Source organism: Pelobates fuscus, chromosome 2 (genome assembly GCF_036172605.1).
Source record: "Pelobates fuscus isolate aPelFus1 chromosome 2, aPelFus1.pri, whole genome shotgun sequence".
Lineage (NCBI taxonomy): Eukaryota > Metazoa > Chordata > Amphibia > Anura > Pelobatidae > Pelobates > Pelobates fuscus.
Genome location: NC_086318.1, coordinates 119,533,107 through 119,560,053, shown reverse-complemented (window position 1 = coordinate 119,560,053; position 26,947 = coordinate 119,533,107). Strand labels below are relative to the sequence as shown.

The 26,947-nt window shown below is 36.3% G+C and overlaps 1 protein-coding gene across 1 annotated transcript in view; it reads left to right on the top strand.

Moving 5' to 3' along the window:
• Positions 1-7,648: 7,648 nt before the first annotated feature.
• The window catches only part of BCHE (butyrylcholinesterase), a 97,693-nt gene continuing 78,394 nt past the window's right edge, over positions 7,649-26,947 (top strand). Inside the window, exons 1-2 of the mRNA XM_063442612.1 lie at positions 7,649-7,731; positions 10,612-12,146. Coding sequence (XP_063298682.1) covers positions 10,621-12,146 — 1,526 coding nt within the window. The 5' untranslated portion in view covers positions 7,649-7,731; positions 10,612-10,620. The remainder of the gene's footprint in view (positions 7,732-10,611; positions 12,147-26,947) is intronic.

Here is a 26,947-nt window from a genome sequence, read left to right as displayed (position 1 = left end):
GATCAATTCGCTTTCCAATATTGATTCCTCTGTTCTTGTACCTATAAAAATGTTCATATACATGGATACATGGAAGCCCACAGAATAATCTTGCTACAGAACTGTCACATGAACTATTCTGTAGATAGAAAGTAAACACTACTCTAGGCAACTCTTATATTCGAGTGCCGATACTTAAAGACAATGAAAGACAGAGCATTAAAGCCCCATTGTTATGCATTAGAACATGCCAAATGGCTCTCTGTGACACTGAAATGGTTAAAACTAGGGATCGACCGATTATCGGTTATACCGATATAATCGGCCGATATTCGGTATTTTCGGCAATATCGGTATCGGCCAATAGGGATACCGATATTGCCGATAATACCTCCCAGGACCGCCAGGCTCATTAAAAGCCCGGCGGTCCTGGGGGGGGCGGGCAGCAAGCTATTACTCACCTCCCAGCAGCTCCTCCAGCTCCCCAGTGTAACTATCGCGAGACCCACGGCCAGCTCTGACGGCCGCGGGTCTTGCGAGAGTTACACTGGGGAGCTGGAGGAGCTGGAGGAGGTGAGAAAACGCTTGCTGCCTACCCCCTACCCCCCCTCCCCTCCCCCCACAGCTAAGCCAATGCCACTGGACCACCAGGGATTAACATATCCCCCCTCCCTGGCAAGGCAACAAGCAGGGAGGGGGGACAACAACAAATAAAAAATAATTAAATATATAAAAAAATAATTTAATATAAAAATAAAAAAAAATAATTTAATAAAAAATGCCCCCTCACACATACACTCTATTATTATACACAAACACACTGTGTATATAATTCACTGTTTGTATAGTGTGTGTGTGTATACAATGCAGTGTGTTTGTATAGTGTGTGTGTGTATATAATGCAGTGTGTGTATATAATGCAGTGTGTTTGTATAGTGTGTGTATATAAAATGCAGTGTGTGTGTATATAATGCAGTGTGTTTGTATAGTGTGTGTATATAATGCAGTGTGTGTATATAAAATGCAGTGTGTGTGTGTATATAATGCAGTGTGTTTGTATAGTGTGTGTATATAATGCACACTACACAAACACACTGCATTATATACACACACACTACACACACACTGCATTATATACACACACACTACACACACTGCATTATATACACACACACTACACAAACACACTGCATTATATACACACACACTATACAAACACACACTGCATTATATACACACACACACTATACAAACACACACTGCATTATATACACACACACTATACAAACACACACTGCATTATATATACACACACTATATAAACACACACTGCATTATATACACACACTATACAAACACACACTGCATTATACACACACACTATACAAACACACTGCATTATATAAACACACTATACAAACACACTGCATTATATAAACACTGCATTATATACACAGTTTGTTTGTGTAGTGTGTTTATATAATTCAGTGTGTGTTTGTGTAGTGTGTTTATATAATGCACACTACACACACACACTCTGCATTATATACATACACTATACAAACATACACTATAGAAACACACACTCTCTGCATTATATAAACACACTACATTCACTATACACACACTACACAAATACACACACTACACAAACACACACACTTTTCATTTAGTATATACAGCATTCACTTTACACACACACTGCATTCACTTTACGCACACTACCCACACACTACACAAACACTCTGCTTTCATTATATACACACACAATATTTATTAATGGGAAAATACTGCTAAATACACACTGCATCCACTACACACACTAGACAAATACACACTGCATCCACTACACAAACACACACTGCATCCACAACACACACTACACAAACACACACTGCATCCACAACACTCACACTACACAAACACACACTGCATCCACTACACACACACTGCATCCACTACACACACACTACACAAACACACACAGCTCCCCTGTCTAAACACACTGCATCCACTACACGTGACATGTATATTTTGTGCATTTACCTTTAGAAATTGTTTTTATTTTCCAAAATGGTAAATGTACAGAATATCGGCAAATTATATCGGCTATCGGTATCGGTATCGGCTCTAAAAAATCAATATCGGTCGATCCCTAGTTAAAACCTATGTTAACTATACTTAAATGATCATGTTACCATCTTATAGCTAGGTTGTAACTTGTTTCTACTTTACGCAGTAATAGAAATCCATAAAAATTTCCACAGTTTAATTTTCTATTTTTTTTGTTAAAAATAGTCAACAGATGTCTACATAAGATCTCCAAGTAGAGGGTCACAGTCCCACGCACTATGATTGGCCTCTTGGCTATGTCTCCACTATTTCTCCCTTGTTAAATGATAACATAGTTTTCATCTGTAGATATTAATTTGATCCCAGTGTAGGAAACAAAGGCAGGAAATCGCTCTTCCCACGTAATTTAATATTTATAGTATTAATGTACAGAAGATGATGTCGCGAACATAAAATTTTCCGTTTGCGAACGGCGAACGCGAACTTCCGCAAATGTTCGCGAACGGGCAAAACCGGGCGAACCGCCATAGACTTCAATAGGCAGGCAAATTTTAAAACCCACAGGGACTCTTTCTGGCCACAATAGTGATGGAAAAGTTGTTTCAAGGGGACTAACACCTGGACTGTGGCATGCCGGAGGGGGATCCATGGCAAAACTCCCATGGAAAATTACATAGTTGATGCAGAGTCTGGTTTTAATCCATAAAGGGCATAAATCACCTCACATTCCTAAATTGTTTGGAATAACGTGCTTTAAAACATCAGGTATGATGTTGTATCAATCAGGTAGTGTAAGGGTTATGCCCGCTTCACAGTGATAGACCAAACTCCCCGTTTAACGCACCGCAAACAACCGCAAACAGTCCATTTGCACAACCGCAAACTCCCCATTTGCACAAGGTTGGATACCAAGCTAGCCATTCCCTGTTCCTTGTCCTCACTGATGTCATTGAAGGTCTCTTCCTCCAACCAGCCAAGTACAACACCAAGGGTCCCCGAAAGGTGACAACTAGCCCCCTGTATTTTTTTTGTAAATGTACACTACTGTTACACCAGATATGAGTTGCACTGGTGTGACACTGTGCCCTGGCATGCCCTGAAACGCACACGTGTGAAGGAAACTGACTGCTATTATATTACAGTCAAAAAAGTTTTGTTTTTTTTCAAATGCAAGCTATTGTGACACCAGATATGAGTGTTGGCACTGGGCAAGTGGGTACAGTATGCGCTGTGAGCCTGACACACACGCTGGCAGGCAGGCAACTGCAATTAGATTACACAGGAAAAAAAAAGGGTAGCTCGGACAGGTGGGGGTTATCCCGGTCCACCCCTGAGAGGCTGTCTGGAGCTAATGGACGCACAGAGCACAGCCGCCCAGGCTGACATACTCATCTGCGACTCTCCCAATATGGAGGCAGCCGCGTGTCCTCCTGGTACCAGCAAAGCATGGCAGGATATTGAGTCTAAGCTGGACAGACTCTTTAATCAATTTTGGAAGCAAATAACAAGCAGCAAGCCCCAACAAGCTCCACCACAGCCCCAACAAGCTCCACCACAGCTAAGCGAAGCAGTCCCCATTAAAATCCACCAACGCAAAAGGCGTCGAAGACGGGACCAGAGGCACAAACAGAAATGCAGAGCCTGCCCCACGTCAAGCACTCGCCTCCACCTTAAGCCACCACAATCCCGCACCGGACGTGAAGCACAACCGGGGCATATCCGACCACCCGACAAAACAAGCTTCCACCACCTCAAGCCGCGAACCCGGCACTCAGCCAGAGACTTGCCTTTGTTGTTCCAGGTATCAGGGACTGATCCCTCCTGGCGCCCAGAAGGGATCGGATGAGCACAAGCAGTAAACAGCAGCCTGCCAAGCATGTCCCACTATAGCCGATCCTCCACACCATGCCTTTGATCACATGAACTGCTCTCTGCACATTAACTAATCGTAAAGTAGCAAGCGTTTAAACATGTCATTATTTCACCTCCTAAAGAGTTTATTGTCCTAGTTCCTTACATGCCTTTACCTTAACCGTTCATGTATTATGTTATTCACTAGTCTCATCTCATGGTGCGACTCACACTTGATTTATAACTAGTGGTGGAGCTGCTGATATAAATACACAGTTGATAACGTGCAAGCTACACCCTAAACATGACAGCCAACTTTCACAATAATGTACTCCTATATACTCATACCCTCAGTGCAACTAGCCATGATATACGCACGTTCAGCCTAGCATGCTCAAATATAGCACACTTCTGTCTAAGAAAAAAAAATACAAAAAATACAAAAAAACAAAAAGAATGTAGCTTCCTAATGAATCTAAAATGGATGCTGTCCAGGAGGTGGGAGGGTCTGGGAGGGAGGGTCTGCTGCTGATTGGCTGGAATGTGTCTGCTGACTGTGAGGTACAGGGTCAAAGTTTAGTCAATGATGACGAACAGGGGGCGGACCGAACATCGCATACGTTCGCCATCCTTGGCGAACGCGAACAAGCTATGTTCGCCAGGAACTATTCACCAGCGAACCGTTCGGGACATCTCTAATGTACAGTCTTCTCTCTCTCTTAAAGCAATTTGTTTGTATGTCTATCTCTAATGGTGAAATTAGTGTAGGACCAACTCATTTTGGGGTACTATGTAAACAGTGGTGGCTTTAACCCCTTAAGGACACATGACATGTGTGACATGTCATAATTCCCTTTTATTCCAGAAGTTTGGTCCTTAAGGGGTTAAGCATAGTATGTCCATATGCTATTACCAAATCCCATGTTCTTTTGCTTAAATGTTTACTCCAACTAGAAAACAATGATTTAATAATAACACACTATTTTTAGATTGAGTAAACTTTGCTGGCATGGTCCTTACCTATTCAAATATTAAATAATATTTAAAAATAGAGCTTACTTCCATTCATCCAAGGCCAATTTCTTTCTGCAGCCCAATCCTCCTCTGGAAATGTTATTCCCCCTCGCTGGAGGAAATAAAAACACCCAGGAAGATGTGCTGAGGGGAAAAGGTAGGGCGACATGTAGAGAGGGTTGGTTGTTTGTCTCCAGCATGCTATGCATGCTGATGGCTGCTGCCCAATAAGCATATAATTCACATTGCCCAGCTTGGGACTCTTATTCTGGGATGCTAATAATGCTGCAAGATATGAGGTTACAATGTGCTCTGAAATCCTGCACATACAGACACCAAGCACATGATTACCTTAACTAAGGCTGGTGAATTTAAATAGCCTTGTAAAATTTTAAAATATAGCATGAGTTTTGGTTTCATCAACATCAACTGAACTGTTTCTATGTATCGGTACTTCATTACCACAATACACACCTTCACCATTTCTCTTACACAATGAGGGAGAATTGTTATTACATATTTAGCAGGTTCACATAATCTCCTATCTTCTGGTGGATCTGCTCAATGACCTCCATATTCCCTTAACCAAGAGCATGTGAAGGTCTAATAAATAATCGGTGCATCTGTGCCTTAATTTATTTGATTATTTTGTACTTTCAGCAGAATTTTTATTTTATATTTGTTATTTTGCTTTATTAAATAAATGCCAATTTCCACTGAAAATTGTGAGGACACACTCGCATCATTTAGTATAGTAGCATTGAACATTGGCAAGAACTATTAAGTTTATTTATTCCGAAAAGTGGCTCTCACATTTTTTTCTCTGCTCCCCTACCAATGTTTTTCAGTTTAGTGGGAGACCTACTCCTTTACTTATGTATTTGTATATAACGTTTTGAGCAGCCAATTGGCATATTTTAGTAATTAACTGCCAGCTAAACGAAAGAAAAGTATTTTAGAAAATCCCAAGTTTGAGAATTTGACTTCTTCATAAATTGATCAATATGGAATAACTATCTATTTAATTTAACTGTGGCACTCTCTTATATATTTTAATATTTTACCACCAATTGCTAGTTTATAATAGTAATTGTTGCTCTCATTAAACATTCTAAAAATACAAATAATAAATAAAAATGAGTAAATGCATATGCAAATTGATTTGACAAAATATGCATTTTTTCATCTTCTGTTATAAATATATAATATAAAGTTCACATCCACAGAAGATTGTGCACAACTTAATTCCGAGACACATATGGCTGTTCCATATTTTGTCAAATGTTGAGCCTTCACCACACTGACAGAATATACATTTCTCTATATTTTATTGGTATTAAAGTTTGAAGGTTTAAAGTTCACATTTAAGGATACCATACATTCCTTAAACAATTAAAAGCAGTTGAATGGGTAAATAAATTGTTCATGTGTGATGTAAACAACTTGTATACATGAATTGAACATTTCAAGGGAAGTGAAGACAGTAGAGACATATTGGAAACGACAGGGCTATGAACCCAAGATTAAATTAACTTTATAGTTGAAAACATACTACTAATTTTAAGTGATAATGTGTTTAGGTTTGACAATTGTTTTTTCACCAAAATTTTGGTACCACTATGAGGATAACAATTGTTCCCAGCTATGCCAACCTCCTTATGGCCTGATGGAAAGATCAGCTATATATGAGCTGACCATGATTGGGGTGTGAATCTGATCATCTATAGAAGGTTTGCAAATGATATTTTGGAAGAATAGGTAATATTATTTCTGAAATATGTTAATAGTAGGGGAATACCTTTGTAAAGCTGCTTATAAGACCTCAGGGTGGAATTTTCCTCAAGAAGGTTTATGCGAATTATGCATTAAATACTAGCTGACACTCTGGGCTGTCTATCATTCCAGAATATTAGTTTTGAAGGACTAAGTGAAATTGTGCAGACACAGGAACAAGTAGAAGTTTTAAAGAATAGATTTCTGGAGTAAAAATATAATGCCAGGACGGTAAGGACAGCCTTAGTGATATGTTAGTTTTCTTCGCTAGGTAAGTATGATTAAGAGACAATATATTTAATTTTAATACTTTCATTTATTCTTGAAAGAGCACGTTAACTTTTCCCTCATTGCCCTTTGCTATTTTTCAAAAAACCAACAGTGCAAATCATATGTAAAAAGTGATCTTCTAAACCAGGTTTTTCCATAGGTTGGTTATTTCACCAATGATTGCGAAAGGCATTTAACCACAGAAAAGTACGATTTTCTTAAAGGTAAAATAATGCAAAAAAATAAATAAAAAATTACCACAATAGCAAACTAAATATATATATATATAGTAAATGAATTGTTTAGTGAATAACACTTCTATATATTATTAGAGGGATAGTACAGCCACAATATACCTTTGAACATAATTCTTAATATCTTGAGGAACTTGAGTTTATTATGTTTCTCATGTTTATAACCATAACTGTTCAATAGAACAGTTTTTTATGCTTAACCTAAAGGTAGAAAGGATAAAAGTTAAAAATATTATACTGATGATCTCTTTCAAATCCAATGACTATCTTTCTGGAACACAAATAGTTAAAATAACAACTTTGAATCAACTTTTATGCATAGAGCAGATGTCAGATGGTAAAGCTCGCTTGTTCCCAGATCATGTTGCCTGCTGCCAAGTCTCGCGAGCTTTAATTCAGAGGCAGTTTCTATTAATGTCAGTACTATCCAATTTACAGAACTGAAGCAGCAGATGCATAACTAGTTACTAAACACCTCAAGATCATCACTGTTTAAAACTTTGCAACCTTGTTACAGGTAAGTGTTTCTGAATGTCTCTATACAGCAGAGCATTTTTTTTTCTTGTTCATTCTTCCTATTTCAGGTTTCTGTCATTTGAGCAGAGAAAAACAACTTTAATATCTCTGTTTTATTGTGCTCCCTGTTTACTTTTCCATATCAAAATGAACTGCTCCTATGTATTTACATGCTAAATAGTTAAGATGCAAATTTTATTTTTGTAGTGCAATTCTGCTGCTTAAATAAATAGTGATTTTATTTTTAAACATGTTTACGTGGTGTTGTCACAGTTGTTAATGGAAGGATTTATGGTGGTTATGTATTTGTTTTGAATTATTTAGCTTATCAACATTATGTAGGAGATATGAATAAAATAAAATAAAAAATATGCTTTATTTGTGTGTGTGTGTGTGTGTGTGTGTGTGTGTTTGTGTGTGTGTGTAATTGAAAACAAAGTATCATTTTTTATCTTATGTGTATTTCCTACAGAATTTTAATAAGATAACTTACATCTATTATAGTTTAATAAATACTGTATATTTGATTATTTTCTTTATATTCCCTCTTCTTTTCTCTCATTCTCTCTATTCCCTTTCCTTTCCTCTCCAAGTTTGCTATTATAAAGAATGTTTTCTTGTTAAAAAAAACATCACATTCTAAGTTTGTGTGTTACATGTTGATTATATTATATTTTAAATATATTTTGCAATTTGAATGTACAGGGTATATAGACTTTGTACTTTGCAAATGGTTTGTTTTCATTACAATGCTAAATAAATCTTTGCTAAAGCTATCTGAATTGTGCTATAGATTTTTCCCTGTAAAATAAATATATTTTTATAGAGTTTTTGTTCAAAACAGGTGCAGGCAGCACATCTGCTTTGTTCGTCATAAGTATTAAACACTCATATATACTTAAAATTGAAATTGTATGTCTTTAAAAAAAAAAAAAAAATGTATTACTTTAATTAGCAATACATGCAAGGAGCCTCATCCATTATTACACCCCCGCTCCCCTCCACCTCCCAAAAAAAGTTAAAAAAAAAAAAAAAGCAAATACCAGGGAAAGTTGGCTGAATTTAGATTTTATGGGAATTGGTGTAAACAACGCTCCCTTTCTTCTATTAGGAAACATGCACATGGTAACAAAAGATTTACTGTTATGATGTGTAAAGCAGAAAACTGCTGTATAAATAAAGCTTTGTATTATATTTCTCGCTAAAAAAAAGTCCCATTCTTCCTTGGTGATTACTGCCAGTCTTTAAGCATGTAATTCCTATTATATTATCAGCTAAAAATAAATCTGAACAGGAATAGTTTTAGTTACAGGATTATTATATTAGAATCAACTATTATAAATATGTAAAGGTTACACGAGGGTAGCGTTATGTGATAAATAATAGACATCCAGAGCGTTCAGCATATTGTATATATAATATTTATTAACATGACAGCTAATTATTTTCCATTCTAATAATAAAAGTCTAAATATATGACTGTAACAAACCTTTAACTCTTTAGTGGCTTCAATACACAAAATAGGCTGTGAATAAATGCTTCAAAGCATAGCACGATATACACACAAATGTGTGTTATTTACAAGACTTGAATTATTTGTATATATCGTATAGCAGTATATTAGCCCTTCAATATAGCACAATTAAAAATACAACTATCATTAAAACAACCCCAAGGAGTACGATGATATAGAGTTTTTGAATTTTTTTTTTAAGCATTACAGCTAATCCACCAGCAACATTATTGAACACTCGGTTGGAATCTGAATTTTGTAGTTATCTCTTTCGTCTGATGTGTTTTAGGGGTAGATTTTAAGGTATAACCATGAACATGTAATATAAATGATGTGATCTGGCCTTACATACTTGAATTATGTAGTTAATGTTGCCTTATGATAATATGGCTGGGGTGTGAATCTAAACTCCTGAACATTCTGTGCGAAAAAACTGAATTGGAAAAACAATCTCAAATGTGGCAAATATTTATTTTTTTCTAAATGTTATTTTGGTGAACAGTTTGCAAAACAATTTGTGTTTGCTAAATAAAAAACTTTTGATAGACTGAGAATTGTGTACCACTGACAAAGATATTGTGAATTTTAAACCACAAAAAACACAATCTCCAACAATACCTTGTTTAATAAACAATCCTGTAACTGTTTTGCTATATCCCAAATTAATTCTTAAGAGTTTGCCAAATGAAAACTAAAATGAAAAATAGATATGTATTTGTGTATATGCATATATTGATTGGTGTGACTGACACCTTGCCTCCCTGAAGTTGGTGAGAGTTCTGAAAATAGCAGTCAGCAGTATGTCATAATTTGTTCACTCTAATTAAAAATATGCCCTTAGTAGAGCTCCAATGAAAAATCACATAAAGAACTGAATTCATGACAGAAGACGCAAATAGCAATTGTGCAACATCTACCAATCTCGGAAAAAGCCAGGTCATATTTGTTCTGTGCTTCCCTAATATTAAAGAAACCCCTATCCTGGTCTTGTGGGTTATTCTGAATTATTCAAAATTCCTCAATGGATATTTTTCCATTATAACAGTATGCATCACGTGTAAAAACAAAAACATTTATAAACAAAACTGTGTTTGTGTTAATAGTAGAAATATAAATTTACTATTATGCTTATAATTTATACAGATGTAAGAAATGGCAATAAGATGCATTATCTAAAATATGTAAATTTCCCTTAAATTACTGTATGCAAAAATGAGTGCAAGCATGAATTAACCAGTCACATATAAATAACACATTTTATTTTCACTACAAAATAACATGTTAAAATATTATTTATAAATGTTTGCAGAATTATCGGGATGTTTCTAATGCTTCTATTAAGACTAAATATGCTTTGTGTATTTCAGTTATCAAGAATGTGGCACAATTTGATACAAGGAAAGAATATCTCTGCAATCTGTTTTACTGTAGTTTGTATGTTTTTTATTAACTGTTATTGTGATGATGATGAACCCATTGTAAATACTAAATATGGAAAAATAAGAGGTATAGAGATATCAGTATTCTCTGGAATAATAACAGCATTTCTTGGAATTCCATATGGGGAACCACCAGTAGGAGCCTTGAGGTTTAAAAAAGCAGAACCATATAAACCATGGCAAGGGGTCCGAAATGCTTCAACATATGGAAACACTTGCTATCAATATGTAGATCAAACATTCCCTGGATTTTCTGGGGCTGAGATGTGGAATCCAAATACCGAATTAAGTGAAGATTGTTTGTATCTCAATATCTGGATACCTACCCCAAAGCCAAAAAATGCAAGTGTCATGGTCTGGATATATGGTGGTGGTTTTGAAACTGGGACATCTTCTTTAGATATATATGATGGAAAGTTTTTGGCCAGAACCGAAAGAGTTATTGTAGTATCAATGAACTACAGAGTTGGGGTATTGGGATTTCTGGCTTTTCCTGATAATCCAGAAGCTCCAGGAAATGCAGGCCTATTTGATCAGAAATTAGGCCTGCAATGGATTTATGAGAACATAGCAGCATTTGGTGGGAACCCAAAGAGCATAACAATTTTTGGAGAAAGTGCTGGTGGAGTCTCAGTTAGTTATCATTTGCTTTCTCCTAAAAGTCACCCTTTTTTTACAAGAGCTATAATGCAGAGTGGAACTGCTAATGCACCTTGGGGGGTAGTTACTAAAAAAGAGGCCCAAACCCGAGCCCTAGGCTTGGCAAATCTATTGAGCTGTTCTTTCAGAAATGAAACTGAAATAATTGCTTGCCTTCGTAATAAGACTCCTCAGGAAATAGTTGAAAAATCAGTTTCAGCTATAAGACACAGATCATCTTTAATAGAAATACATTTTCCTCCATCAGTTGATGGAGATTTTCTCATGGATAAACCTGAAGTGTTGATACAACTTGGCCAATTTAAAAAAAATACGCAGATATTAACTGGTGTCAATAAGGATGAAGGCTCATATTTCTTAGTATATCAATTGCCTGGATTTAGCAAAGATCATGAAAGTTTTATAAACAAAACTCAATTTCAGGAAAGTGTAAAATTGGCATTTAATAAAGCAACAGAACTTGCTTTAGACTCTATTATTTTCCATTACACAAACTGGGAGGACGAACAGAATCCTGTTCATAATCGTGATTTAATGAATGAGATCGCTGGAGATTACAATTTTATATGTCCGTTGCTGGAATTCACAAAAAGAAATACAGAACTTGGAAACAGTGCTTACTTATACTTCTTCAACCACAGATCATCCAAACTTGCGTGGCCAAGTTGGATGGGAGTTGTGCACGGATATGAGATAGAATTTGTCTTTGGAATTCCAATGCATAGAAGACTTAATTATACAAGAGCAGAGGAAACCTTGAGCAGATCTGTAATGAAATATTGGGCAAACTTTGCTAAGACAGGGTAAGTTCTTCATGTTTATAATAAATTATAATAGCAGCTTGTGTAAAATAATTTGCTAATGAAGTTATGGGCATTTGTTCAAATCACGATGCCAAAAAGAATGTTAGAATATTGTTTTCTTACAGACTCAGGGGGACATTAGGTGACAGCAGGAGATGATCTTAGCACCTTGTGTCCTTATAGATTTTTCTTTATCTGCCCATCTCCTACAAGAATGTCAACAAATGGTGTCAAAAGCTGCAGCTGTTCTAAATTAAAGCAAACATAGTTTTGAATTACATAACAATTTGCACATGTGCTTCTAGAGCTGGCTTCACTGATAAAAAATTTTCACGGCTCTTTCACTTTTACTGTTTACATTTTTCACAACATGACAATTACACATCATTTGAGATGTTATTTTAGCACAAGATGTTTTTTGGAGATTTACTTTTTATTTACAATTTTATGTTTTATACCTATTTGAAATCCATTACTTCAACAAACAATGATGTTCCTTACAGGATTTATGAGTTAATCCCTGTGCTATTTTTAAATAGAGTTCTCATAATTAAAAGCTACTAATCCTACTCTATCCATAGTTCATCTATTTTGTAGTGAGACATTTCCAGTTGAGCATCAGGTTTGCCATCATGGTGTTTTGTTGCCATTCTTACTGACCTTGATGAAACATTGCAAAGTCATATTTAAAGATAAGGCATTTTGAGTGCTACACATATAGTCCAACCATATGCAGATAACTGCCACTGCATGTAAGGCTGTTTGAGAAAGTTGACATCATAAACCCGATGATATTATGCAGATACATATCATGTTACGTGAAAAATATATCAAGTTTTAGAGTTTTATTTAAGGAGAAACTGTCCCTTCTGGAAAAGAGTTCATTCTTCCTTCCTCCTGGTAAGCACTATTGCAGTGCTTATTGGGGTAAATTATAGAGGGATGGTAAAATACTTGCTATCCTTTTCTGCACTTATGTATTGCAATGACTGTGTTGCATGGGCAGATAACAAAGAAATACTGTACAGATGCATGCAGAATTGGCATAACATCCAGCAGTACCAATGCTGCACACACACATGCATATGCAAGCAATAACTAATCTAATGCTATGTTAAAATTTAGCAAGTGAGCATTCATCTTAAACACTTTAAAGATGAAGAGGGAGAATATCAGTACATTTTACTAGACCCCACTAAAGAATATAAGGATTTAAATTCATAATAATTGTATACTACATATTGTCCCAACACTGGTTTGGTGTCCTATATTTTTCTATAAAAATGTTTCTATATAAAATGACATAGGTCAAACTGTATTCATGTTATGCACGGACCTATGGACAGAGTCAGAGGATGAGTATGTACGTGATGCAAATATTATCATGTCTGCTGGGATAGAGCATGTGTCATTTCAATGCGCATGCATGCCGGGATAAAAGACTGCCAAGCAGAATGGACAATTAATGCTGAAATCTTCTGTAGCACTTACATATGGGTTTAAGCAGGGCTGGTGCAAGGATTATTGTTAGCCAGGCCAAGATGTATTTTGCTGCCCCTCACCCCCAAAAAATGCATATTCACCCATGTGTCTCTTTACCCCCTTTGAATTTATTTCCTCCTTTTGTCGCTTACATACTCTTTAGTGTATCATATCCCAATGTTTCCCCTTTGTGTCTCCTACAACCACTCCTTGTGTGTTTTTTTTTCCATTTTTTCTTTGTCTCTCACTTTCTTCCAGTCTTTATGTGTGTCCCTTACTTCCCCAGCTCCTTTACGTGTCTCTTACTTTTTGTGTGTCTTTTACTCCTCACAGTTCTTTGTATGTCTCTTTCTCTCCAGCACCTTTATGTGTGTCTTTTCCCCTTGCACATTTGTGTATGCCTTTTATTCCCCCAACCCTTTTGTCTCTTTCTCACTTGCCCATCCCCATCCCCTATGTGTTTCTCATTCCCTTCAAGACCCTTTGTGTGTCTCTTATCCCCCTTCTCTAGACATTTTGTATGTCTCTTTTTTCCCCTTTTGCAGCCTTCCTGAGCATTTTCCCCGCAGCACCTTGTGAATATAAGCATAGAATACCCACAAAGGTGTTTACATGAGATTGAAGGTCTAGTGCCAGTGCTGTATATACTTCCATGAGGGCTTAAACACATAAAGGGGGAGATTGCTACCGCTTCAGTTAGTTCTCATATTGCCAAATCCGTTTGTAACTAGTGTGGTATGCTTTACTACTGACTACCAATTATTGAGCATCTCACTCAGGGCTGTTTCCCCTTTTATCAGGCTACACTGTTTAATTTGTCCTAGTACCTTTTAGAGTCACTAATAAAGTTATTTTGTTATTTATTATTATTTTTTCCTTTAAGATCTTATTGGAGTGGATTGGAAATTTTATTTTGTGGTCACTTTTAATTCAAGTGATACCTTTGGTTCTTTACGATGTGTGTATAGTGTGTATGCAGTGTGTGTGTGTGTGTATGCTGTGTGTGTGTATAGTGTGTATGATGTGTGTGTGTGTAGTGTGTATGCTGTCTGTGTGTGTGGTGTGTATGCTGTGTGTGTGTGTGTAGTGCGTATGGTGTGTGAGTGTGTATAGTGAGCAGTGTGTATTGTTTATGTGTGTGTGTCCCCTCCCTTGTCTCCAGGGAGGGGGGGCCCACTACATTCCCTTGTGGACGGGTGGCACAGTATGGTTGCCCAGTGAAGAGGGGCCTAGGAGTCTCCACATCGAGCAGCAGCATGTCCTCTGTTCTCACGATCCGCGAGAGCATTGTCGCAGGTTGCCAAAGCAATGCGTGGCAGCGTTTTCGTGGATTACGAGAACAGAGGACATGCTGCTGCTCAATGTGGAGACTCCTGGGCCCCTCTTCACTGGGCAACCATACTGTAAGCGGTATGAAAATGTGCCCTGGAGACCCCCCTAGTGGGTGGCACCCGGGGCGGACTGCCTCCTCCACCCCTCACTTAGTACGCCACTGCTGTGATGGCTGAAGCCCGCAATCAAAGGGAAACTATCATTATAATTGTATTCATTTTGTATCCGAGGCTGACTTAGCATAGCCATAGTATGCTACATATCATAATTTAACCTCTGCAGTGCTGCATGTAGAAGTAAACACATGCATAAGGAAGAAATTACCACATGTAACTTTGAAAGCTGACCTCAAAGTTTAAAAACATTACAACAAACGTTTGCATATATTGGTGATGAGATGGGCAGATGGAAAGTTTGAACTGCATCATGTCAAATACTTTGGTTTATCTAAATTTGTATATATAGTTTGAATTAGTTGGTTGCCCAATTGCCTGAAATAACACATGGCTCCAGCAACACAATATGGCAAAATGTTTCTATTTATGAGACAAAGAGAAATATTGCTTGTATGTTTATGTATATACCGTATATACTCGAGTATAAGACGAGTTTTTCAGCACATTTTTTGTGCTGAAAAACCCCCACTCGTCTTATACTCGAGTCACTTGTCTGTATTATGGCAATTTACATTGCCATAATACAGATATGGACCGGGGGCTGTCAGGAAGCTCTTACTTACCTTCACAGCAGCTCCTGTCAGCTCCCTTCTCTCTTCTCCGGTGCGTGCAGCTCCCAGGTCAGCTTCCTTTGCAACTCTCGCGAGAGCCGCGGGGTCAAAGCGTTGCCACGGGTTACCGTGGCAACGCTCCGCGCGGCCGCGAGAGTCCCCTCCCCCTCCCTGGCCAGCTAACAAGCAGGGAGGGGGGACGAAAAAATTTAAATAGTAATAATAAAACAAATAATAATAAGGAAAAAATAATTAAAATAATAACATAAAAATAATAATACAAATATTAATAAAATAAAAAAAATAGTTACCTAAAAAAAATAACATTAAAAAAAATATTAAAATAATAATTAAATAATAATTAATAAAATGCCCACCCCCCACCAATGCTCTGCACTCACACACACACACTGCACATACACACACTGCATTCATACACACACTGCACTGCATTCATTATAAACACACTGCATTCATACACACTGCACTCATACATACACACTGCACTCATATACACACTGCACTCATATACACACACTGCACTGCATTCATTATACACACACTGCATACACACTGCACTCATACACACACACTGCACTCATACACACACACACTGCACTCACACACACTGCACCCATACATACACACTGCACTCATATACACACTGCACTCATACATACACACTGCACTCATATACACACTGCACTCATATACACACTGCACTCATATACACACACTGCACTGCATTCATTATACACACACTGCATACACACTGCACTCATACATACACACTGCACTCATATACACACTGCACTCATACATACACTGCACTGCATTCATTATACACACACTGCATACACACTGCACTCATACACACACACTGCACTCATACACACACACTGCACTCATACACACACTGCATACACACTGCACTCATACACACACTGCATTCATACACACACACTGCACTCATACATACACACTGCACTCATACATACATACACACTGCACTGCATTCATTATACACACACTGCACTCATACACACACACTGCACTCCATTCATTATATACACACTGCACTCATACACACTGCACTCATACACACACTGCATACACACACACTGCATTCATATACACACTGCATTAATTATATACACACACTGTAAATAAATATTCAGTTAATATAATTTTTTTAGGATCTAATTTTATTTAGAAATGTACCAGTAGCTGCTGCATTTCCCACCCTAGTCTTATACTCGAGTCAATAAGTTTTCCCAGTTTTTTGGGGTAAAATTAGGGGCCTCGGCTTATATTCGGGTCGGCTTATACTCGAGTATATACGGTATGTTTTTTGTGCATGCATTTGTGTGTGAGACAAACACAACATAAAAAAAAAACAACAAAAAAAAAACACCTGAATGTTACCATATACATTTTTTTAAGATGAATTTGAGGTCTATTAAATGTATGTGTATATGTCTAGTGAATAGAATTTGGGGTATTTTTGTTTGAATCATTGGTGCCATCCCTTTGCACATATTTAAATGACAAAGATGAGATGGTAATATTCTCAAAACTAATTTGGCAGTGAAGATGTCATAAATAATAAGTTCTGAGAAATTTTAAGCAGGTTAAAATGAGGTCAGTTTCTCTAATTTGTTGAATATGGTTCTGTAATTACTGTCTGGGGCGTAATACACTTATTACAAAGGCTAGACATTTTCATATTTAGTGGTCTTTCAATGCAGCACCTTTTAATATGTTTTATAATGCTATATTTATTGAATTAATCAATCTATTGTGGATTATCTTTTTGTGTACGTGTCAAAAAATTTGTGTATGTGTCAAAAATATTTTTAGCTGCATCACCTGTCTTCCACAGCTGATCTAGTGGCATGTGACCATCCTTATGTACTGCTGAGTTGTGCTTGAAAAAAATATTAAGGCTCTTCTTTTCTCTCATATGAACTAACATGGCTCCAATTCGACCACACACCTCAATGTGGGGTTTATTTACTATTAAATTGCTGTGAATTGAAAACAATATTGCAAAATGTAGCTAAAATAACCACGCAGTAACTATAGCTAAGTTGGTTATTTTGTTCAAGTAGCACATTGTTGCCGATATTTTAATACATAAAAAATTGATGTTTTGTGAATAAAACCCTATATGTGAAATACAAGGGTTTATGTCCGCCATCAAGGACGGACAGCCCTTACAAGTAATGACAGCCAGCACTCTTGAGCAATAGGGCCTGCATGGAGCAAACCACTTTGCGAAACTACAGCAAGACTTGCCCCTTGCAGATACTGCACTGACCCCCCTTTTTACTCTAGAAGGAGACCCCCTCCTCCTAACTCTGGGAAACCGTGATGTGAAATCATAAAGGGAAAACTGCAAGGATGGTTATCAGTGCACCCCGTAACCCTGTTCCAGCCGAAGTCCTCTAAAAGCCTGATCCACATTGGATCTTTGAAAGCATGTTACAGGGTATCTCTGTGAGTGTGTATATTTGTCTGGTATCATATGGGTATCTGAGAGCGTGCATTCTGAAAATTCTTTACAGAGAACATAGGTATCAGTAGAAAGATTAACAATCCTAGTCAGAAATGCTTAAAGGGATACTATAAGTGCCAGGAATACAAAGCTGTATTCATGACACTATAGCTCCCTCAGCCTCACCCCTGCCTCGCGCTCCCCCAGTCAGTGAATAAAGGGTTTAAAACCCTTTATTTACTTTCCTTAACCCCACACCATTGTTCCTCGGCGCTATGTCGTGGCTCCGCCTTTTCCTCTGTCCTGCAACAAGTGGGTGCTAATGTGCATGCGTGGCAAATGCTGCGCACACATTAGACCTCCCCATTGCATTGAAAGCATTGAATCAATGCTTTCCTATGGGTGAAAAATCTAATGCTGGATGTCCTCATGTAGAGAGTGAGGACGTCTAGCATCAGCTACTGGACCAAAGGTCCATTTGGATGCAGGAAGTTTGTTTAACATTTTACAAATTTACAAGAAGAACTACATTAACTGAGAAAAAGATCCTGAGATTCAAAGGGATATATAGAGTACAATTTTTCCATTGACCATTTGCTCTGCCTAACAACATGAAAGTTTACGTGGACATTTTTGAAGGTACCATTGAGTGATCGCATTTTCTGTTCTTTATGGTTGTTAAAGTCTTACTGCAGTCTTGATTTTTTCTAAATGGATATATGTGTAAGAGATATTTTAAGCATTCGTATACAAATGTTTCAGTTTATTATGTATTGTAAAAGAAGACATTTTTAAAATATAAATGTGATTCAGAAACTACACCTAAGATAAAGATGAATAAAATATAAACAATATAATTATTTTTAATAAGCAGACACAGCATGAAGATTTTTTTTTGCAGTGAAATTATGTGTCATGGCAAATATTTTTCATGGAAAACAGCTGATACACACCATTAATTATAGGAACAAAATCATACAGTATTTTATCTTGAAATATCAGAGGGTTTTCCTAGTGATTGCCACCTAATAATACTGGCACTGTTGGAAATGTCATTTATTATTTTTAACGTGAGTGGGTGGCAATAAGCAATTAAACAAATTTTTATATATTTGCATCATGCCATCTGCACCTACATAGATAAATCATGTGTAATAATTAGATAATGAGCAATGAGACTGCAGAAAATATCTTGCAATCCATCTAATTTGGACAACAATTTCCATCCTGCTCAGCCATCCGTAATCGGAATTGCAGCATGAAATAGCTGCATTCACTGAATTTTGATATCTGTGGTTAAAAGAAAACAAAAACAAACAAACAAACAAACAAACCATAACACAGTATGTGGAGCAATTATAATGCAATTTAGAGTGAAATTAGCCTACCAAATTAAAAACCTGATTTGTTTCTTTGTTATTTGTATTTAATACCATATTTAAAATGTTATATTATTTCAGGACATGTGAAATAAATGTTCTTTTGAACTGCAGAACTAATCATTAAAAAGAAAATAGGCAGAATGACAGAATGTCATGATATCCATGGTTAAGTATGAAAAAAAAGCTTCTGGTGCAAATATATTGCTATTTAAGTTTCCAGGAGTTTCATTACTCTACTAAAAAAAATGCTGTAGTTTTGATTTAAGTGAATGTAAAAAATAATAATAATATATTTGTTATATCATTGCAGGAAATGTGGAATTGCATGTTCTTTTGAATTTTAGAAATACCCTTGTTTTGTATGAAAAATAACAGTTCTGATAGAACTGTTCTAGCTAAATACTTTAAATACAATAACAATGTAAGCTACCAAGATTAGCTTTGGCCCTTCAACTTCCATTTCTTTAAGAGAGGCTTGAATAGTCTTGACAGTTTGCATTTCTAAACAAAAGTTTACGAGTAAAAGCATCATCTATATCCAATTATTTAGTGATTTTCTCTTAACACGCATTTTTTTTTTCCCTTTTGGGTAATGCAAGATGTGATGTCCTTGCTGAGATTTAATGAAAAAGAAGCAGGGCTCTGAGGAAATAAAACCATGATCTTGTGCATTCAGCTAGTTAAGTGCGTCAAATGTGCCTTTAACCCCTTAAGGACACATGACATGTGTGACATGTCATGATTCCCTTTTATTCAAGAAGTTTGGTCCTCAAGGAAATATTTCAATGTATCATAATCTGCCTGGCTCAGGTGAGGATTCAGTACTTGATGGGTGCAATGAAAAAAATACGATGCCGATTTTTAAAAATGGCATAAAGTCAATGGTACAGTATCACTCTGGTTGTCGTAAGTAGCATAAGGAGCACCAGTGAAGAACTGTGATATGTTTTGTATAAATAGATGGACAGATAGACAGACAGACAGATAGACAAAGCTTCAAGGGGTTTTTATGGCAAAATAGTCAAAAGAGCATCATTTTGAAATATGCAGATATATTCATTAAAATTCTAAATATTTATGGAAAAAGGTTCAATTACAAGCTCTATGAAGAATCATGTGACCTCATGGGATCTTCTATCTAGGCATCTAGGAGAGTACAAAATGACAGGGCTCCTCGTCACTTTATTAGCAAGGAACAGAAGACTTGAAAATTGTAGTGAGGATGTAGTATCTTCGGCAAGTACTCATCAAATCCCACTATCCCCTTATTATGAATATTTGTATAAATGCAAAGACCCTGCAAGTGGCATTGTCACATTAAGTTCAAACATATGTTAGTCACCTTGTATATGTAGTCCATTCATGAGACCCAGAGACATTATTAGAACAAAAACAAGGAATTCATATCTATTAAACTCTACAGTGATGTAGAGAATACCTAGGAAATAAGACAAATACAAGATAAACTGGTCCCAGGTAACTCTGTAATATTAGCATTCTGGAATATATATATATATATATTCACAAAATGCTCTGTATTTGAATTTGGAGACCAGTTATTATGATGTGGCTAATTGGAGTCACAAGATATATAGAGATGTTCATTTGATTTGCCACTGCTGAGCACGAACAACGCAGTCCAGACAAAGCAGAAAAGGTGGTGTTTTATTATTGCTGCAGAACCAAGTCCGGCAGCTATGACATGTGATTTTAGGGACAGCTATTCAAAAAAACAAATTAAAAGTCCCTTTGGAATCATTTTGAATTATTAATAATTCTTAATTTTCAGTGGATAACGATGTGGTTTTATGTGTTTTTTTTTTTCATCCAAATGGCAATACCATTTTTATTCACCTGTGTTTTGTAGGAACTTTAAAGTAAATGAAAAAAAAATACAAACTGATAATCTCAGCATGATGTTGTTGAAAGTTGATTTATTTTTGTTATACAAAATGAGCGACATTTCCCGTTAGTCAACATAATTTTTTTTATTTTTTTTAATTAATGTCTTTTAGAATATTTGTCTATAGAATATACTATTCAAAGAGTTATTTGCTTACCAAGCAAAATCAATTTTAGAAATATTCACCCATCATGGGGGTATTGTAATAATAACATTAATAATTATTTAAATAAGTAAAACTTCATAGAAAAAATGTACAACCACAATACAAAATCCAGTCCAAAATAGCTGTAACATTTCTCTACTAGACTATTTTATTATGCATTTAGCAATTTGTTTTGTAATACACAATTTACTGTTTAGTAAATAAACCCTTTAGTGTACTTTTCACTCCCCTCCTTTAAACTAGCATTACATGTCACCTTATGCTAATCATGGACCACAATGATCAACATATAACTTTTTTAAGTATACCTAATTCATTAATACATCTTTTTTATTTGCCTTTTTTACATGCTTAATTATAATTTGTTAAAAGTATAATTTATTACAAAATAAGGACAATACGTTATTTAATTTGAGAATATAAGACTGGTTGGTGGACGGGTTTGAGACAGAATGAATACATTACTAAAATACTGCTTTATGTATACTGAGCAATAAAACCAAAGCATTTCCTGTGAAGCATATACAATTAATTGCATTATATTAATTTAATTTATTGGAAATTATACAATTTTATTATTGTTTAAAAAGAAAAAAAATATATATATATATATTTTATTTTCCCAAAAGGATAAATATAGTCTGGTTACAGAAAATAAAATATTGTTTTGTTCTTTAAATAATTCAGATATGTCTAAACTAGAGCTGCTTTCTAACGGAAAAATATGTACATATTTGACATTGTTAGTGTTCTATTAAAATCACATCTGAGTCAACTGCAGCATCAATCTTTCTTAATAAGGAATGGAAGAAAGGACATTATTGAAATAAATGAAGAATTTCATAAAAAGAAATATGGCCAGGACCCAACTGGGTTTCATTCCAACAAACCACAAAGTAACTTACACCAGTCCTGCTGACTGAAAAAGAAATGTTATGTTTCTCCTGTGCCACTGTTGCCAAGACACTAATCAACTAAAGGCTAGCTGATAGAAAACAGCAGGATGACAGTAGGTTGGAAACTTGAGCAGCTCGGAAAAGTAGGTTGACTTTTTATTTTCTAGTCACACATTTTAACAGCCTACTGTAATAGCTAATCATGCCGAAAAAAAATGAGGCAAAGATCTGGTCTTCATACTTATAATAAGCCTGGCTGAATTGATATCCTACAGTGATAAAGAGCTGAGAAACATATGGGAAATGTTGCAAGATTTGATCTTAAAATAATCAGCATTCTTTAACACGCCTCTCAAGCACTGCGTAAATGTACTAAGGAAAGAATTGCCCAATTATGGGCACAAGCATTCTGTGTATGCTTATTTATAGCATTACACACACTGAACATTTTTACAGAAGATGAAATATTGGAATTAGTATAATTATACAGCAATACATTACATGTAAAAGTTTGAAGATAATGTTTTGAAAAAAAATACTTTTTACAGACAAATCTGCAATCAAAATACTTGCTAAAGGACATAAAAAAATAGCAAGGACAGAATGCCAACTGTAGATATCGAGATATGATAGCAGAGTGCCTTTATACAGATTTAGAATGTTGGCAAGGCTGGTGCAAAAGTGTTTGGCTACACGTGCAATTATGCTTTTTGCCTCCCACCGCCCCATGAAAGAAGCCTATATTTTATTTACACTGAGGCGCCACATACAAACACAAACATGGTTATTGACACAGACACAGACACAGACATTTTATGAAATAGAACATTAATTCCAAATGGCAAAACTGAGGTTGTTGATCTGGGGGCATTCTCCAACTCAGCTATAGTCACAGCTTGGCTAATATTGCCTCTGTTTTTCCAGAGTTTTTCCCCAGTTTTGTGAATAATCATGAAAGTTTACTGCTATGGAAATTTTTGATACTCATCTATGCCACACAATACTGTAAGTTAATCTGTTGGTGCTATATAAATGGCAATAATAATAATAATAATAATAATAATAAGTTATATTGCTCTGCGATTTTCTCATTTACATTGCTCATTGAGATGTTTTTTTGTTGTGTACTAAAACTATGATAAATAAACTTAGCATTAAAATTAAGCGTATGTGTGGTGTGTATGAGTGCATCACAAAGAGCCACAATAAAACTCACAGTAATGTGCCTAGTAGTATATCACAGAGCTCCACAGATATGAAAACGCATAGTACTGTGCATTTTGTGTGACATTATCACAAAGCTCTACTGTAATAAACCTCCCAATAATGTGATGTAAAATAATGTGCGTTGGCTGTGTGTGAAATATGTGAAATTTTAGTATGGGCTGTGTGTGATTTGTGTTTTGGCTGTGTGTGGTGTGTGAGTTAGTTATGTGTGTGGTGGGTATTTTTTGTCCTTTAATTTAGATTAAAAATACAAAAAATCTTGTCCCCTCTCCTGCATCACTTTCTTGCAGAAATGGGGTTAAAATTCCCTGGTGGTCCAGTGGGAGTTAATAATTATTCTTTAGTGCAAGATTGGACTGCACTTGTGATTGCCCTTTCAGGTCTGGAGCTTAGTGATGAGTCAGAGCGCAAGCTGGGAATCATGTCAGTTGAGCTATTACTCTGTCACTAAGTGCCGTAACTGCAAAAGAGCAAATACAGTAGAGACCATAGTCTCCCTCATGAACCACTTTCTAAAGACAGTGCATCATGGGATTTCTGGGGGTGTCCCTAGCCTACCTCATCATAGAGGCAGGCTAGGGTCATCCAAGCAGAGCTTGCCCCTATAATAATATTTACTATTACTATGTTCCCCATTTGTCTGGTCAGGTCAATATTAGTAATATTGACTCTGATCAGTGTGGATCTCCCTCCCTCTCTTCACTTGTGTTTTAGTGAAAGAGAGAGATCTGTATTTAGGTACAGAGATTTAGGTAGATTTAGGTAGGGATTTGTAAAATTGTGAGCCATTAACCCCTATCTTGCCAGTGATCATTATAAATCACTGGCTTTTGCACAGCAGCACTTTTTTGCTGCCTGTGCATTTTTTAGGGGTTCATTTGTTGTGATTTTTTTTTGTGAGACCCAAAAGCTATTATCCCCTATCCTGACAGTGATCACTGCATAGATTACCGGCTCTTGCACAGCAACACTTATTTTGCTGTCTGTGCATTTTTTAGGGGTTATTTTTTTTTTTTTTTTGTGACAGATCACTAAATAAAGTGATTGTGATCATGTCACAGAGGTTGTATAGCGCTGAGGAGGTGTACGCCATCTTTGCGTTAGAGTCTTTTACTGTCCTGATTGCCCTGTACAGCCTGGACTCTGCATTGGGAACTGCTTCAAGCGATATCACACGGTAGTCCATTTGTAAAAAAAATTCTTACGTTTGCCATTCAGTTTTTTTTTTTTTTTTTGGTTAAGTTTACTGTTCCTGAATTTGTTTGTTTGTTTTTACTTTTACTGCGCCAGACTTTTTTTATTATAAAGATCAACCTAGGCATGGGGGCATGTGTGTACTCAGGAGGCCTTGCAGAAAACAAACTTGAGTGTTTTCTTGCAATAATGAACAACAGGCTTCCCTAAATCACACACAAATTTGTGTGTAAAATTGAAAATTGAAAAATTACCACCACACGTTTTCTTGCTAGAACGGCTAAAACGGTTGCATCAACTTTCGAATATATGCACGTTCATGGCAAGAAAATAAATTGGGATATGTAAAAAGGCCCCCCAAAAAGAAGATAGGCAAAGAAGATATGTTAAATAAATAAATAAAAAAAAATGTGTCAGAGGTTTGGCATTGCACCCTCCAAACAACACTAAAGTACAATGTGTGTGAAAAATAAGAAAAAAACTACTACCCAAAAGGTTGACAAAGACTGGTGGTAAAATTAGTGCATTGAACGTTTTAAAATACCACCATTTGAAATACTCTAGGGTGTCTACATTTCAAAAATATATGGTTTGATGGGGGTAAATTACGTTGGCCAGCTTTAAAAATGTCCTAAATAGGAGATGGGTGCATAATGACCAGATGTGAAAATTCCAAGTTGGAGAACTGGAATGCGCTCCTTCCAAATAAGGAGAACCCGACACACCTATACATGGGTGGTATCACTGTACTTAGGAGATGTTGCTGAACACATATTGGGGTTTTCTTTGGCAGTAACCCTTAAAGTTCTCAGTATATGTACAGTATTCTTAAATTACGTTTAATACCTTAGGTTGTCTTCTTTTAAAAATATATATACACATTCATGGTTAATCAGGGATTCCTGACAGATATCAGTGTTACAATGTAACTTGCATTTATTTTGAAAAAAAAAACAACTTAATATAAAAATCTGAACTTTTTTTTAAATCTGTTGCAATAATTGTTACGAACTCTGGTATAGTGGATACCCTGTCCGCCTATTCCTCCCGAACTGTTGAGCCTGAGTGATTATAGCTGCAATTCGGGTGTAAATATGAATAGTTCCAGCAGTAGATAGTTACCCAAACATGAGCCTAGACATCATGAAGGGTACAACAGGAATGCATTTTAATGGTGCCACACTGGCTTTTATGCAAGTCCCCATGCAAGGTGCACTCCCACATGGACCTTGTGGGGGACAGGGACACAAAAGTTACAGCCAATAGTATTACAGTGATAAAGATGAACACTCCCAATGCAAACAGACAATCCCCTCCTCTCTGCCTGTGAGATAATTGAGTCAGCTTAATTAATAACTCAATTATCTCCAGGCAGTAAAAACATATTTTCCCCAAAACTTGGAAAGTACCCTAAAACACATCCCCTGATAGCCCTGATCTGGGTGACCAACATATCCAAAAATCACTCAGATCAATTCAGGGGTTTTCGAATGTTATGGAAGTCCCATTTGACCAACCGGACACAAGGCTCCTGCCCAGAAACAGTTCCATGAGTTTAGGCTGTGTGGTCGGTCTATTTCGAAAAGTCATAAAAATAAATGAATGCACGAACGATCGGCGGCCACACACGGACAGTGCTCAATCAACAGTTTGCTTTGAAGATAATGAGCCAGGGGGTGGTTGGTGTTCGGTAGTTACAGCTACCGAACCAATAAAACATAAAAGTCTCGAATGGCAATAAAAGTCTCAAATGAAATGCGATTTTATTCACAATAATAGAAAAAAAGGACATTTTATCCAACTCACTATTTCTACTTCACTATGAGACACAACTCCCCCACTCAATGTGCTCATAGATATAGAGATACACATGCACTAAGACAGAGAGATACACAGACACATTTATAAATTCCAGACACAGTTACTGATACACATACACACAGATATACACTTCCAGAAACACAAGGATACTGTTTGCCAGACATATACTCTCAG